The 18,039-nt window shown below is 41.8% G+C and overlaps 1 protein-coding gene across 2 annotated transcripts; it reads right to left on the bottom strand.

The window, feature by feature from the left end:
- Positions 1-2,732: 2,732 nt before the first annotated feature.
- On the bottom strand, positions 2,733-14,175 carry LOC129834476 (semaphorin-7A-like). Of its 2 annotated transcripts, none has more exons than XM_055899494.1 (14): positions 13,715-14,175; positions 9,643-9,785; positions 9,073-9,120; positions 8,865-8,963; positions 8,678-8,771; positions 8,478-8,588; positions 8,223-8,365; positions 7,633-7,811; positions 7,141-7,249; positions 6,852-7,023; positions 5,922-6,037; positions 5,188-5,333; positions 4,338-4,414; positions 2,733-4,208 (listed from the first exon to the last, which is right to left on the bottom strand). In XM_055899494.1, exons 1-14 carry the CDS (start codon positions 13,746-13,748, stop codon positions 3,844-3,846), a joined length of 1,836 nt encoding a protein of 611 aa, XP_055755469.1. In that variant the 5' UTR covers positions 13,749-14,175; the 3' UTR covers positions 2,733-3,843. The 2 variants fall into 2 exon arrangements, with proteins under 2 accessions (XP_055755469.1, XP_055755468.1); XM_055899493.1 differs by lacking the exon at positions 13,715-14,175 and adding an exon at positions 12,511-12,936.
- Positions 14,176-18,039: the final 3,864 nt, after the last annotated feature.

The raw sequence follows: 18,039 nt of genomic DNA, 5'->3' as shown, positions 1-18,039 counted from the left end.
GATATGTTGGGTAATTGTCCTATTGAAAAACAAAATGATAGTCCCTTTCACGTTCGTCGTATGAAGGAGACCAAGGCGCAGCGTTGTATGTGTATATTCTATTTATTAAAGAATGAACACTGAACAAACTAACAAAAATAACAAAACGAAACGTGAAGCTATATGAATAATACAGACAGGCAACTAAACATAGAACAAGAACCCACAAACACCAAAGGGGAAATGGCTACCTAAATATGATCCCCAATCAGAGACAACGATAAACAGCTGCCTCTGATTGGGAACCATATCAGGCCACCATAAACATACAAATACATAGACCTACAAAACCCTAGACATACAAAAACCCTAGACAATACAAAACCCCTAGACAATACAAAACTAGCGTAATCCACCCTAGTCACACCCTGACCTAACCAAAATATAAAGAAAACAGAGATATCTCAGTTCAGGGCGTGACAGTCCCAGTAAGCACAAATCAGATGGGATGGAGTATCGCTGCAGAATGCTGTGATAGCCGTGCTGGTTAAGTGTGCCTTGAATTCTAAATAAATCACAGACAGTGTCACCAGCAAAGCACCCCCACACCATCACACCTCCTCCTCCATGCTTCACGGTGGGAACCACACATGCAGAGATCATCTGTTCACCTACTCTGTGTCTCACAAAGACAGAAGAAGAAAGAACCAAAATCTCAAATTTGGACTCATCAGACCAAAGGACGGATTTCCACCGGTCTAATGTCCATTGCTCATGTTTGTTGGCCCAAGCAAGTCACTTCTTCTTATTGGTGTCCTTTAGTAGTGGTTTCTTTGCAGCAATTCGACCATGAAGGCCTGATTCACGCAGTCTCCTCTGAACAGTTGATGTTGAGTTGTGTCTGTTACTTGAACTCTGTGAAGCATTTAATTGGGCTGCAATTTCTGAGGCTAGTTTTAGAAACTTCACTTGAAGAAACTTTCAAAGTTCTTGAAATTTTCCAGATTGACTGACCTTCATGTCTTAAAGTAATGATGGAATGTCGTTTCTCTTTGCTTATTTGAGCTGTTCTTGCCATAGTATGAATTTCGTATTTTACCAAATAGGGCTATCTTCTGTATACCAGCCCTACCTTGTCACAACACAACTGATTGGCTCAAACACATTAAGAAGGAAAGAAATTCCATAAATGAACTTTTAACAAGGCACACCTGTTAATTGAAATGCATTCCAGGTGACTACCTCATGAAACTGGTTGAGAGAATGCCAAGAGTTTGCAAAGCTGTCATCAAGGAAAAAGGTGGCTATTTGAAGAATCTCAAATATAAAACCTAAACTCAGCAAAAAAATAAATGTACCTTTTTCAGGATCCAAATAACTTCACAGATCTTCATTGTAAAGGGTTTAAACACTGTTTCCCATGCTTGTTCAATGAACAATAAACAATTAATGAACATGCACCTGTGGAACAGTCGTTAAGACACTAACAGCTTACAGACGGTAGGAAATTAAGGTCAGTTATGAAAACTTAGGACACTAAAGAGGCCTTTCTACTGACTACTGAAAAACACCAAAAGAAAGATGCCCAGGGTCCCTGCTCATGTGTGTGAACGTGCCTTAGGCATGCTGCAAGTGGCCAGGGCAATAAATTGCAATGTCCGTACTGTGAGACGCCTAAAACAGCGCTACAGGGAGACAGGACAGACAGCTGATCGTCCTCGCAGGGGCAGACCACGTGTAACAACAACTGCACAGGATCGGTACATCTGAACATCACACCTGCGGGACAGGTACAGGATGGCAACAACAACTGCCCGAGTTACACCAGGAACGCACAATCCCTCCATCAGTGCTCAGACTGTCCGCAATAGGCTGAGAGAGGCTGGACTGAGGGCTTGTAGGCGTGTTGTAAGGCAGGTCCTCACCAGACATCACCGGCAACAACGTCGCCTATGGGCACAAACCCACCGTCGCTGGAAAAGACGAGACTGGCAAAAAGTGCTCTTCACTGACGAGTCGCAGTTTTGTCTCACCAGGGGTGATGGTCGGATTCACGTTTATTGTCGAAGGAATGAGCGTTACACTGAGGCCTGTACTCTGGAACGGGATCGATTTGAAGGTGGAGGGTCCATCATGGTCTGGGGCGGTATGTCACAGCATCATCGGACTGAGCTTGTTGTCATTGCAGGCAATCTCAACGCTGTGCGTTACAGGGAAGACATCCTCCTCCCTCATGTGGTACCCCTCCTGCAGGCTCATCCTGACATCACCCTCCAGCATGACAATGCCACCAGCCATACTGCTCGTTCTGTGCGTGATTTCCTGCAAGACAGGAATGTCAGTGTTCTGCCATGGCCAGCGAAGAGCCCGGATCTTAATCCCACTGAGCACGTCTGAGACCTGTTGGATCGGAGGGTGAGGGCTGGGGCCATTCCCTCCAGAAATGTCCGGGAACTTGCAGGTGCCTTGGTGGAAGAGTGGGGTAACATCTCACAGCAAGAACTGGCAAATCTGGTGCTGTCCATGAGGAGGAGATGCACTACAGTACTTAATGCAGCTGGTGGCCACACCAGATACTGACTGTTACTTTTGATTTTAACCCCCCCTTTGTTCAGGGACACATTATTCCATTTCTGTTAGTCACAGGTCTGTGGAACTTGTTCAGTTTATGTCTCAGTTGTTGAATGTTGTTATGTTCATACAAATATTTACACATGTTAAGTTTGCTGAAAATAAATGCAGTTGACAGTGAGGACGTTTCTTTTTTTGCTGAGTTTATTTGTTGAACACTTTTTGGTTACTACATGATTCCATATGTGTCATTTCATAGTTTTGATGTTTTCACTATTATTGTACAATGTAGAAAATAGTAAAAATAAAGAAAAACCCTTGAATGATTAGGTGTGTCCTAACTTTTGACTGGTACTGTATATATTTACAACCATCATGCTGTTAGCAAGAAAGTTAGGAGTTAAGTAAAAAATAGATTTCTAAAATGTAACAAACTTAGTCTGTTTTTGCTATATATAAATTCAGATTTTCACATAAAATATTTTTAACCCCTGAAAAGTTCCATATTGGATAACGTAGCATGATTATAAAACATATAAAGCCAATAAATCCTCAGCACCAGTGCAGTAGCTTTAACTTCTACAGCGCTATGTTTTTTACCAATTGATTGTGAAAGTAACAAAGGAAACGGCTCAGCGAAATGGCTCGTCACTTGACTGTCATTAACTATTCTTTTTTTATTATTTATTTATTTATTTATTAAAATAAATTTTATCCCATTTTCTCCCCAATTTTTCGTGGTATCCAATCGTTAGTAATTACTACCTTGTCTCATCGCTACAACTCCCGTACGGGCTCGGGAGAGACGAAGGTCGAAAGCCATGCGTCCTCCGAAGCACAACCCAACCAGCCGTACTGCTTCTTAACACAGCGCGCCTCCAACCCGGAAGCCAGCCGCACCAATGTGTCGGAGGAAACACCGTGTACCTGGCCCCCTTGGTTGGCGCGCACTGCGCCCGGCCCGCCACAGGAGTCGCTGGAGCGCGATGAGACAAGGATATCCCTACCGGCCAAACCCTCCCTACCCCGGACGACGCTATGCCAATTGTGCGTCGCCCCACGGACCTCCCGGTCGCGGCCGGCTGCGACAGAGCCTGGGCGCGAACCCAGAGACTCTGGTGGCGCAGTTAGCACTGCGATGCAGTGCCCTAGACCACTGCGCCACCCGGGAGGCCCGTCATTAACTATTCTTGAGGTAGCGTGGGTGTAAGGAAGACCAAAGTACAAGTGCAGGGATGTCCAAGTCAAGTCAGCTTGGTTATAGGGCTGGGGTGAGAGTCCATAGAGCCGATGCTAACAGAGCAAAGTCAGGACCAGTGTTAGTACCAGACCCAGACCAGGACAGGGCAGGTGGTGAGAGGCCAGGCCTGTGGCCCCACTGTCCAGCTGTAACTGGTACTGCACCAGAGTCCGGTGGTAGCCCCTCTCCTCAGACACACAGCTGTATGTTCCCTGCTGCTCAGGGCCCATGCTCTCTATAAGCAGGAGACACTGGTGCTCTGACCCTGTGGAGATGCACGGTGTTGCTGTGGTGTTGCCATGGTGCCTCCAGCTGTACTCAGCGTGGCTGGACAAGGTTGGGCAATGGAGGAAGTACTTTGAAGATTGAGAAACTCTGATTCCATCTGCAGCGCCAACTGATGACCTTAGAAAGTAAACTAAGAGCAAAACATAGCTTTTTAGACTTCCATAGCTAACCATTGTGGATGGTTTCCATCCTTTACTATAGTAGATGGTCATAATAAATGGTTTTGTATTTATACAAGGATGGCTGTAACACTACACACCTTTACTTGCAGTAACTCCTCTGGATATGTTGCTGCATACCTGATGGTTCCCGTTCTCCACATCCTGAATTGTATTACTGTATAAAGACAAGCACATACGAGTTAAGGAGTCTCAACCAGAAACTCAAACAGCAAATAGTGAATGTCTCTTTTCTCTCAGAGGTTGCTCCTTCCTGTCTATGGGACAGTAGAGTGTCTACCTTGTGGTTGGCAGAGATAGTTATTTGAAACTGCAAAGATGAACTGAAAACACATGGTATCACACCAACAGAGCATAGAGCATTTGACCACACAACAGGTAGTGTGTAGTATCGTCTGTGTGTAGCATGTGTGCATGTGTTGGGGAAGTGTAGAAGAGGAAGTGTAGTATACTTTTAACAGCAGGTGGGGATCAGAGTGAGGAAGTGAGAACTTTTTCCACTGACACACACTGCAGACACACACTGCAGCATGTTACGTTTAATCAAATGAAGTATATTTTGTTTGCTTTTATGGCCTCTATCTGACACCATATTTGTTTTAAGTATATTTTGTTTGTTTTCATGGCCTCATCTGACACCACATTTGTTTGAAAAGGGCCATGTGTGTTTACATAATTCTGGAAAAACTGGCTCTGGCCATGTTGAGCTGAACTGATGGAAAATAAGGTCTAGCATAATGGCCAAAATAATGCACCACTCTATATTAGCATTTTTGACAAACACTATGAAGTGTTCCAAATAAACTGTATAAGGCTGACAGGAAACCGCAGAGAGGAAACCATTAATGAAAAATCTATTTTTGAATCACTACCATTAAATATCTATACAGCGGATGCTATAAGATGAAACCAGATTGTGTTTGGTCTTACTTTGTAGCTGTGGTGCAGTGATGGCCGTCCCAGCCACAGTAAGGGTCTCTGGCCAGGACACAGTCTTCACACTGGGCTCCATACTGCTCACAGCTGCCCAGGTCAATCTGAACCAGCTCTCTGCTGGAGCCCACATATAGCTTCCCCTGGAACACAACACCACAAGAACATTAGTACACTCTTTGGAAAAAGAGTACTGTAGGAAGTACTCAAAAACAATGACTGTTGACTGCAGAAGAAAGTTACTGATTTACAATAAGAACACCACTTCTTTCACAATATTATTATAGAGATATAAATATAGTTGTTATGGTTGAATTTGTTCCTGTCTATTGTCCCTCTCATCCCGTTCAGACCTCTGGGGCGTATTGTCGTCGGATTTTGGAATCCACCTTCCGATGTGGGCGCATTGTAGATGGATCTAACGTTAGCAACAGCCTACAACATTCTGTGTATTTGAATAAGGCATGCGATTTCAAACCTGTGGCCAATACTTATTATAAAACTAAATCCACAATGCCGTCAAATGATATGCATATGGAATGCCTTTTAAGGACAAGAACATCTGTGGTTGAATCATCAAACGTTCAGCCATGATCAAATATCTGATCAACGTGTTAAAACATGGTTTGAAAGGGATCTCTTTGACTATTGTCTATTCCACTCCATGTTTCATTACTACCACTGTTGGATCTGTGGGGAGATTTCCGTGTGGGCTGTGTTCCTTGACTCACCGTGGAGGAGTGCAACATCATACTGAGGATGTGTGCTCTGTAGTTAAAAGGTTGTAACTCAGCGATGATGAAGGCATGACCATCCCTCTCCAGAATCTTATGAATCCCTCCATTCCCTAGTGTAGACACGCGCACACACAGACACACGCACACACAGTGTCAAACAGCAGTTATCGATCATTGAGGATATGAGTGAGAGTTAAACATTACAAAAAAAGGTGTGTGTAAGAAATGTCAACACAGTCATTTAAGCATAACACACAATAGTTCATGTTTCGTCATAATGTTGAGACATCCTCCAGTCATATTACACCACCCACAGTACAGATGCATGGTGAGGCATAGACTCACCCTAAGGACACATATCTATGAGTATCTATGACTATTTCTACAGTAATGCTTCTGATACTGTACGTCAATTACATTCATCAGTCTCATGTTTGGATTGTACTTCTCTGACACTAACCACAACCTACAAACTGTTGTTCAAGCGTGAATCTCAAGTTAGGGTTGTTTGAATAAGTCTGTGTGTGCCAATGATGGGAAATGAACTGCATCTCTGGTTTCCCAGCACAGTGTGATAAGAGTATACTTCCGCTTAGTTCTCTTTTTGAACTTAAAAATAAACCGCTCAGACAGACCTTTTTTACACCTTACAAAAGATCACTTTACACCCATGTACGGTCAATAGTATTTCAACCTCCTGAAAGCCTCTGTCTCTTAAAACTGGTGTGAGTATAAGATGGAAACGTTCTCATCTCATCTACATTCCTATAAATATGCTGTACGTATACACAATACGGCTCCCTATCATCACTTGCTGCTGGGTCATAAGAGGTCTATGTTAAAGGTCTCCAAACATAAGGTTTCCCGTCATTCCTTTCAGACTGATCATTTCTGATTCATCGTCTAGAGATCAAAACTTCTCACCTAGAGACAGAAACAGTACATTCCCCTTTTCTTGGACTCTGTCCACGCAGATGTGGTGATAATAGTGGTGAGTGACCAGGAGAGGCCTACTGGTGACCCACTCCTCCATCTCTGAAACCTTGTCCACCATCTTCAGGACTTCAATGGGGAGTTTAGTACTGTCTTTAACACACTACAAGAGGATGGACACTTTTATGTATACTTCAACATACACAGAATACAGTCCAATATAGTAGACATACAGAGTAAAGGAGTAGAGCTGACCAGAAAGTCATATTGTTGAGCATACCTCCCCAGGTCGTGGGCTTGGAACGGACCCCGTGTGTCCCTTGAAGTTGGAGGTGTTAAAGATGCGGTCAATATCTTCTACGGTGTAGACACATACAGCACTCATACCCCTAGGGGCAGACACAGAGCTTAGCAAGTTTCAACTACCACCTTACTAAAGATCTCTTTCACAATGTTTCACAACATCCGCTTTCAGTTCAGAGAAACAGCTGACTCTCAAGATCAGAAAAGGGGAGAGGGGAAGCACAACCCAAACTTCCATGGTGATAAGAACAAAACAAAGACTACGACATTTTGGTTTTCTTAATCGTTGTGTCACATTCAGTTTTATGTTTTTTCTCTTTCAAATTTGATTTATTTTCTTAACGGCACTGCAACTTCATGTCATAAACTGTACTATGAGTCCCTGCTACCAGCTCCCGTTGTGTTGTTATTGCTGATTTGTGTATGTTACTAAGGTCCATTCTGATCTATCTACAGTATGGCGTCCTACCAGCCATTCCTGAAGAGTGCATAGACCCTGGTATCCTGCCACCTCTCTGCCAGAACAGTGTTCACGTCCACTAGCTGGGTGAAGGACAGCCTGCTGTCATGGTCTCCACAGAAGAGCCTGGCACTCAGCTTGGAGGTCCACCTGAACTGCAGATAGCCCTTAGGTCCTCCACGATCGGCCTGGAACACACATGCAACCACAGACATGCTAAGATAATCACAGTGGGTAGTGCACACACCACTCAAGGAGCCCCCCGATGGAATTAGTCTTAATTAAGGGCTTAAATGGGCAGAAATGGAGTGGTACAGCATATGAAAGAGCTACAAAAATGTTCTGAACTAAACTGCAACACTGGTGATTACATACAGTGCAGGCATGATTCATGTTCTACAGTATGTAGAGCTTACCAGTGGAGGCTGCTGGGGAGAACGGCTCATAACAATGGCCGGAACGAAGCAAATGGAATGGCATTAAAACACCTGGAAACCATGTGTTTGATGTATTTAATACCATTCCACTGATTCCTCCCAGTCATTACCACGAGCCTGTCCTCCCCAATTAAGGTGCCACCAACCTCCTGTGGTGCTTACCATGCAGACTTGAGCAACCCGAGGAACCCAGAGATCAGAGTCCAAACGCGGGTCTCGGTTCTTCTCTATGTAGAAAGCATATAGTCTGTCCTGCAGACGATCCTCTCTCTGCCCGCTAGCCACCAAACTCACACATCTCTGTTCTAAGGAAAAGAACAGGAGGAATAATGACAGTCCATGAACAGTCTGATCAGATATACAGTACTACGCAAAACAATGTCAGGCCATGTCTTGTTCTCTCGCCCTGTTCCATACCTGTTCCACTGTCCCTTTCTGTCCATATCCTGTTCTTCCCAAACTTGTTGATCCCCACGGAACCCTCTGTGCCTGAGTGAGTGGTGTAGAACTCCTCTACCCCAGAAGAACCTGGAGACACAACACATTAGCTCAATAACCACTCATGAACATTAGGTCTTATTATAGAGTAATGTTTTACAATTAGACATTTTCCTCACCAATGAGGAGCGACGGCTCTCTTTCATTGATGTGTTGACCAATGTCTTGGATGCCCTTGGATGGAGTGCAGTTAAACGGGTCGTCTGATGGGTTCTACAGTGGAATCGTTTTGTGTTAACACGCCAATGGCAAAATGGTATCATGAAAAGTCATGTATACTTATATAATGAAAAGTATTTCCCATACCATGAAACAGCACAATGTGTGTTGTCTATTGGTTCCACACAGGAACAGTTGGTTTGGATCTTTAGTCTTGCGTAAAACAGTGATGTTATAGTGACAGTCCTGAAGGCCAAAACAGAACTGTGTTACATGGTGGTAAACACAATATGTGCAGCTTTAGTAATGAACTATGCTATAAAACCAACATCCTCTCATCTTTTCAGATACTCACTGGTGATGTGGAATCATTACTTCTACATCCCTCTCGAAACACAGGACTCTGCAAAGGCAATCATTAAAAGGATTGTACAGGTACAGATGTAGGATCTTCATTTGAGCGAGTTTAATACAACAGAACATGTGGATTATAATTAATGGACATTTTTTGTAGGCATTGATACATTTTCGTTAGGGTAAATCAAGTGACATTTTAAAGTGGATATTACAAACTTTAAAAGCCTTCTTAAACATTGAATAAACTACAAGTTTGCATTTCTTGCTGTGCAGCAACAAAATAGTGATCAAAGTTAGATCCTACATCTGTACATGTAGAGTACAATGTTCAATACATCCATTTCAACATAATCTAGTCCACAGCATGTAAGAGGGGAAGGACTGTTTAGCTAAATATTGAATGTAAAAATATCAATATCCCTCCCTCTGTTATTACCATCATTTACATTACAGCAACTGTATTGGACAATCCTACTTAGAGCACAACCTGAATAGAGCTAAATCAATATAAAGCAACACAATACACAAGTAAGGTTTGCAGTAAGGGTATGTAACTCAGTCATACTACCATTCTAGAGGTATTAGAACTGTGGAAGTTTGTCCGGAACAGGTTTTTGTGGCCTGTAGCATATACTATGTTGTCCTGAGGGCCCTGTAGGAGCTCTATGTGGCTGTTATTCCCAGACAGTTGGATTCTTAGGAAGCTCACATCTGAGAACACAGAGATATAAATCATTAAGCAAACATATGACTGGACTGGATATGTGTTCATGCAAAAACTGTGCTCATTGAGATTACACTCTGGAACTAGGATAACTTCTTGGAAACCATGATTGATCCTTATGACGGACCAGGTGAAAGCTATGTCATGGAAAGAGCAGGTGTTCCTAATGTTTTGTACACACAGTGTATACTGACATTGCCAGAGTTAAATAAAAGAAGGTACCCAGTGACCAAATTTGAATAGGGTTAATGATTCACGTTGTGCGAGATGAGTTTATCATTCTAACTTTACCGTAGCATAGCATATTTCCATATTATATTAAGGATAGGCCTACTGTCCTTTTATCTCACCACTGTGAAGGGCTGTATGATATCTCATGGACATTCCTCATTAAATATGTTCAAGCTCAGTATTAATGTAGGCTTGTATGAGTATGAATAGTTTGTGTTCCTTACCAGAGTTGGCTAATGACAAAGGTATGAAATATGGTTCATGTTCTTGTACTTTTGGAGAAGCGCAAAAAGGATCCTACTCTCTTTCATTTCTCTCCCTTGAGTCAGAACGGTACTATGTCAAAATGTGGACAGCCAGAGCCCGCCACAGTATACCTCAATCCAGGGATGGAATATATCGTTGTACTTCTAATCGAGAAGATTGAAATACTTTTCATTTTTTATTAAACTGTTATTTTCGTCAGCAAGCTAGGCAAGCTAATGCTAAAGCAACCCATTGGATTCAACAACACTTCCGGTAGGTACTCACCCCAACTCTAGGCGTTGCACTTTCAATGGGCTGCTATTGCATTAGCTAGCCTAGCATGCTGGTGAAAACGTCAGTTTAATTAAAAACAAGCAGTATTTAAATCTTCTCGATTCGGGATGATTATGAGTACAACGACATATTCCATCCCTGGATTGAGGTATGTTTTCACATTCCGGCATAGCACCACAGCGTTTCTAAACCCAGAGACCCAACATTGCTAGACTTCCGGGAACGTTTGCGAAACAGACTGAGCAGACCAGGCCGGGGTTTGAGAAGTCAATGAGAGAAGTGAAATGTCTTTAAGTATTTGAATATGTTATTATTCCAACCATGTGAAAGTGACAAAATAACACATCTTAATTTCAGTCAAAAACAACTTTATATCGAAGGAGTGCCTTTGATTTGATGGCCTGCATGAGCTTAGCTAGCCAACGTCCCCATGACATCGCCTACAAGTGTGATCTGGGATTTCTATTGGAGAAGCAGTTCCTGTCTATCTTCAGACAGTACTATTAGAGATAGAACAATGAGACAGATATTTCACTGGATGTATAAATGTGAAGCTTCCGCTTGGCGTTTCAACTAACTACCGAAGCCCAGTTGCCTGCAGTGTGAGAAGATGGAACGAGATAGATTTTGCCATACATTCTGTTAATTTTCTCATCGATGAAACATTTGATCTCAATGCAATTTCCTGTTCCAAAAACTACAATATGTTATGAACAGTGGACTAAGTTTTTTTTTTTTTTTTTCAAATGTAACCTTTATTTAACTAGGCAAGCCAGTTAAGAACACACTCTTATTTACAAATATGCCTACGGACGACACTGGGCCAATAGTGCGCAGCCCTATGGGACTCCCAAACAAGGCCGTTTGTGATAACTTTAAAAGCAGCCAACAAGTGCTCAGCATATGTGGGAACTCCTTCAAGGCTGTTGGAAAAGCATTCCTCATGAAGCTGATTGAGAGAATGTCAAGAGTGTGCAAAGCTGTCATCAAGGCAAAGGGTGGCTACTTTGAAGATCTCAAATATAAAATATATTTGGATTTGTTTAACACTTTTTTGGTTACTACATGATTCCATATGTGTTATTTCATAGTTTTGATGTCTTCACTATTATTCTACAATATAGAAAATAGTAAAAATAAAGAAAAACCTTGGAATGAGTAGGTGTATCCAAACTCTTAACTGGTACTGTACTTAAGTATCAAAAGTAAATGTAGTTGCTAAAATATACTTAACTATCAAAAGGAAAGGGAAAAGTATGAATAATACAAAATTCCTTATATTAATCAAACCAGGCGGCAACATTTTTTACATTTATTTTGAATTATGGATAGCCAGGGTCACACTCCAACACTTAGACATAATTTACAAACAAAGCATTTGTGTTTAGTGAGTCCGCCAGATCAGAGGCAGTAGGGATGACCAGGGATGTTCTCTTGATAAGTGTGTGAATTTGACTATTGTCTGTCCTACAAAGCATTCAAAATGTAATGAGTGCTTTTGGGTGTCAGGGAAACTATATGGAATAAAAAGTAGATACTTTTCTTTATGAATGTAGTGAAGTTAAATTTGTCAAAAATATAAATAGTAAATTAAAGTACAGATACCAAACATAACATATATAATGTACTAATTTGAGTGTCCCGGAGTTGCTTTTACTATGTTACGTCTAGTCTATGAGAACAGCCTTGTCTTTGATAGCACAGTTCCAAATCAAGAGAGAGAAAGATAACTCAATGAGAGTAGAGTCCTTTTGGCTATTGTGGACTTTTCCTCCAAATGGTTTAGTATTAAATATAAATCAACCCCTTTGGCTATTGTGGACTCAATACAGTTTTAGTAGCTATTGAATATAAATCGACTCCTAATAGGCCTAATCATTCAACCCTGCTGTCGTCATTCAATACTTGTACTATTGATTTAAAAGAAAAAGCTTACTTTACCTTTGTCTGTCAATGTCACTCTCGGTTTGTGGGTAAGGGTCGAAGCTTTCAACGAAAATAACATTTGTCCTAAAAAGACGGCAAAGAGCGCGAGCGGACACATGCTTTTCTGAGTCTAGGTTCTCCGCAATTAATGACTTGAAACTGTAGGCACGTTGATTTAGCATACAACACAGGGGTGGAGTCTGTATAGATACAGTCTGATCTTCCGTCTAGTCTTGTCTTCAATTTTCAATCAAGTACAGTAGCCTCAAAGTAGCTTAATTGTTCTGTTGGGAAACAGTCTCCACTCGGTAATATTTTTGATAGACTACGCATATTAGCCTATTTTCTGAGAAGGTTAGACTAGTCTAGACCAGGGGTTCTTAAACCTTTTCAGCCTGGGACCCAAATAAGAAATTCTGTGTTTTCCTGGGACCCAAACTTAGGAAAATATGCAACTATACATAAATATCATTACATTTCATTGCCCTTATGTCTAAAACAAATGCAACATAGACAACAATAAATAACAATGAAATTAAATATGTATTAATTTTTATTTTCCCCCATTAAAAACACTTACATATCTGTCTAGGTTGTAACTGTTGCTGTTAAAATACAATAAATCCTTTTCATTCTGAACTGGAATAAACGGATTGATCACAACACACAGATGAGTACCAGAACACACACAGGCTTTTTGATAGTGCAACCCTAAGTAACAGTACAGATGAAAAATGATCAGGCCTACTGTACATCTTCCTGTAGAAATTATTGTTAAAAGAAAGTCTAGGTTGGAACTGTTGCTGTTAAAATACAATACATCGTTTATATTTTGAACAGGAATACAATTAACAACCCAGAACTGTGTGAGTGCTTGCCTCAAAAAGCATATTGCTTCAATCAAGTGTATTCCAGTTAATAACAATTATTATTGTATTTTAACAGCAACAGTTCCAACCTAGACTCGTTTTCAACAATAATTTAATTTCTACAGTAAAAATGTGCAGTAGGCCTGATCATTTTTCATCTTTGTCTGTACTGTTACTAGGATCAGTAGCTAGCTAGTATTGGAGAATGTTAGCGATTAGCTGTGTACAAGGCCAGGGGATTGTTTGAAAGAGGAACTCACATCTACTACTATGAGTTAGTTAATACTCCCTTATTTCTGCTTATCATCACCTGTTATAAAATGACAACAATGCCTTGCTAGCTGACTTACTTCTCCACTGTCGAAGCACTGTTTCCTGAAGCATTATTTCCCGTTCTGAAATAACTCCCTGGGTTTACCATCATGGTGTGGATTTTTGGTCAGGGCGTGTCGTTTTATTAATTTGTTCGTTATGAGATTCATTACTAAGCACAAAACACATTGTGGGCGCTCCTCGCTATAAGTCTGTATGAAAGAGAGAGAAACTAATCGCTGTACAGTATATGCGTTTCATAACAATTGAGCTCAGTCAGAATTTGTGGCTAGCATGAGTCCATTTGATTACAGCGGTGAGTGAATGCGAGTGGAAATGACAATTCAGTGGCAGATAGCGCATCATCTGCTGCTGAACGACAGCGCTGCATCTTGTGTGTCGCTGAGTGATCTTCGAGAAAAATGCAGAAAAAAGATCCGGTAAACCGGGAAGCACACGGGCCTCTCCCTCTCCCACTCGCGCAGCTGCCAAACTGAGCAGAGACCGCTGCTAAGCAGAAAGCGCACTGAACAGAGGGCGCAGATGCACCAAATAAATTCCAGTAATTAATGAAGTAATTATACATTTACACTGACACGTCGCGACCCAACATTAACAGGTCCGCGACCCCATACTTTAAGAAAGGCTGGTCTAGACTAAACAGTAGTCTTTTACTCTCTTCCGATCCAGGTGCATAGAACATAATACATTAATTTAATTGGGACAAATCTCTATCAAGTTTAAACTGGAAAATGAGCTGAGCTGTCATCAAAAGCCAAGGGGTTTTGGGCAACGAGGTAAAACCAGATTCAGGTTGGATATTCGACGGATATTCGCCTGTAGTTTTCCTTACCTCCACCAACAGCAGGTAGGGACCGTCAATATAGTGACAAATAACATTTTTAAAATTTCAATAGCTCTTGAAAACCTCTGAAGGATCGGACCCTTTTCCCCCAATTTTCGCCTAAAATGGCATACCAAAATCTGACTGCCTGTAGCTCAGGCCCTGAAGCAAGGATATGCATTTTCTTGGTACCATTTGAAAGGAAACACTTTGAAGTTTGTGGAAAAGTGAAAGGAATGTAGGAGAATATAACACATTATACCTGGTAAAATATAATACAAATAAAAACACAACCGTTCTAGCTAACCTGATGGCATAGACACACATTGCACACATTTTTTTATTTGTTGATTTACATCTCACACTATTTTAAATTATTTATTTACATTTTAGAATTTCAACAGTTCCTTGGTAACGTGACCCACTGACTTCAAACAAGGTTCAGAATGTACACTCAGTGGGCCTACACATTGCACATGCTTTATTTGGTCCATTTTCATCTCACGCAATTTTACATGAATTTTCAATGTTTCTAATTTCAATACCTCCTTGGTCATGTGACCTATTGACCTCAAACAAGGTCACAATTAAGGTCACAATACAATCAAATATTCTGTGTCATATACAGTAGTAATCATGTAAATAGGCTACATTTCAACAGCTTAGACCATATCACACTGCCAAACAATAGCAGATGCAGCACACTAAACTGTAGATGTAAAAGTCATGTGGGTCTCAGCTTGTTAGAGAGAAGAATCACATGATGATCATCATATCTTTCCAAAGGCACATGATAAGATGAAAAAGACCAGATTGATGTCAAGTTTCTTCATTACGCAGATGTTTTCTTGGAGGCACAGCCTTACTCAAACATTGAGCGTGAATTTGGTCAAGGGCTGGCACAATAATCATATAATCGTTTAACAGACAATTATGGACAATAACCATGAACTAAAACAGTAATCGTCATATCTTTCAAAACATTCATTTTAGGAGGGTGCTGATTCAACTTTATTTTGAAGTAGATATAGTTTACCCAATCATCATTTAATTGTTTACATAATGAGGATAAAGTTAAGTTAGTAATCATTTTAGTAGGAAAATGGCACAGGTGGGAGGAGAAGCGTCCTTTCCAAAAGTTTTAAGCGGTCAAAACCATCCATTTGGTTACACCTTTTAAGCTGTCCTTATTACAGTGCAATTACTCTGTAACAAGTATTGAAGTGATGTGTAACAAGTAGTTACAGTGTAATAACAACATGTACCTGGTAGTAATTGCGCTGTCACGCCCTGGCCTTAGTATTCTTTGTTTTCTTTATTATTTTAGTTAGGTCAGGGTGTGACATGGGGAATGTTTGTGTTTTGTTGGTTTTGGGTGATTCTATGGTAAAGGGGTTGTTGGGTGTAGGATATGGGTTTGTGTTGAGTTCATGTGTCTAGCGTTGTCTATGTATGTTTAGTTATCTAGGAGAGTCTATGGTTACCTGAATGAGTTCCCAATTAGAGACAGCTGATTTCGGTTGTCTCTGATTGGGAGCCTTATTTAGGGTAGCCATAGGCTTTCATTTGTTGTGAGTAGTTGTCTATGTGATACGTTTGTAGCCAGTGTGTGCACATCGTTGTTTAGCTTCACGATCGTTTTCTTGTTTTGTTTAGTGTGTAAGTGTTTTTGTTTCGTTTTGCCTTCTTCGTCAATAAAAGGAGATGGCTTATTTTCCTAAAGCTGCGTTTTGGTCCGTCAATCCTCCACACGATCGTGACAGAACTACTCACCACAAATGAAAGCCTATGGCTACCCTAAATAAGGCTCCCAATCAGAGACAACCGAATTCAGCTGTCTCTAATTGGGAACTCATTCAGGTAACCATAGACTCTCCTAGATAACTAAACATACATAGACAACGCTAGACACATGAACTCAACACAAACCCATATCCTACACCCAACAACCCCTTTACCATAGAATCACCCAAAACCAACAAAACACAAACATTCCCCATGTCACACCCTGACCTAACTAAAATAATAAAGAAAACAAAGAATACTAAGGCCAGGGCGTGACATGCGCTCTATAATTACAGATGTGTAACAATGAATGCTTGTTACCATGCTTGTTACAAATGGGCATGTTCCCACTAAATTCACCAATTTATTGTTTCGCTTCTTCTCAGCTGCAATCGATTCATTAACAGCTGTGACAAAGGTTGGGATCCCTTGTGGATGTGCTGGGTGTCTGAGAGAGTTGCATAGATCCACACTGCACACTGCCCTATCCCATCTGGACAAGAGGGACACCTACGTAAGAATGCTGTTCATTGACTATAGCTCAGCATTCAACACCATAGTACCCTCCAAGCTCATCCCTAAGCTTGGGGCCCTGGGTCTGAACCCCACCCTGTGCAACTGGGTCCTGGAATTCGTGACGGGCCGCCCCCAAGGTGGTGAAGGTAGGAAATAAACGCTGATCCACTACGCTGATCCTCAACAAGGGTGCGTGCTTGTCACGGATCCACCCGGTACTGATGCTCATTCTGTTCACCAGTTCCAGAGGTCTACGTCAGCTTTCTAGGCTTCACTGAACGGGATTCATTATCATCAACCCCGGACTGTCTTGTCTGATTACACACACCTGGTTCCCATTTCCCCTGATTAGTATGTTATATATGTGCCCTCTGTTCCCTATGTCTTTGTTGGTTTTTGTTCCCGTCCGTTGGTCGTGTGAGTACCCATGCGTTGGTGCAGCTGTTATGCTGCGTACTTTATATATTGTGTATTACGGGTATCGTCCTGTGTCAATTAACGAGGTTTACCCTCGCTCTTTTGTATACGTGTTTGTTTTGGGTGTATTAAAAACCCCTATTGTGTATTCCTGCGCCTGCCCCCAAATCCTTTATACCAGCGTGACAGTGCTCTCCTTCTTGTACTCCCTGTTCACCCATGACTGTGTGGTCACGCACACCTCCAACCATCAAGTTTGCAGACGACATAACAGTAGTAGACCTGATAAACAACAATGACAAGACTGCCTACAGGGAGGAGGTGAGGGCCCTGGCGGAGTGGTGCCAGGAAAATAACCTCTCCCTCAACGCCAACAAAACAAATGAGCTAATCGTGGACTTCAGGAGACAGCAGAGGGAGCACACCCCTAACCCCTATCGACGAGACCGCAGCAGAGGGAGCATCCCCTTATCCACATCGAAGGGACAGCAGTGGAGGAGGTGAAAAGCTTCAAGTTCCTCGGCGTACACATCACTGACAATCTGAAATGATCCACCCACACAGACAGTGTGGCGAAGAAGGCGCGACAGCGCCTCTTCAACCTCAGGAGGCTAAAGAAATTCGGCTTGACCCCTAAGACCCTCACAAACTTTTACAGATGCACAATTGAGAACATCCTATCGGGCTGTATCACCGCCTGGTACGGCAACTGCACCGCCCACAACCACAGGGATCTCCAGAGGGAGGTGCGATCTGCTCAACGCATCACCCGGGGCACACTGCCTGCCCCCCAGGACACCT

This window comes from Salvelinus fontinalis, chromosome 35 (genome assembly GCF_029448725.1).
Source record: "Salvelinus fontinalis isolate EN_2023a chromosome 35, ASM2944872v1, whole genome shotgun sequence".
Classification (NCBI taxonomy): Eukaryota; Metazoa; Chordata; class Actinopteri; order Salmoniformes; family Salmonidae; genus Salvelinus; species Salvelinus fontinalis.
Note: the sequence above shows the minus strand (reverse complement) of the source record. Positions and strands in the feature narration are given on the sequence as shown.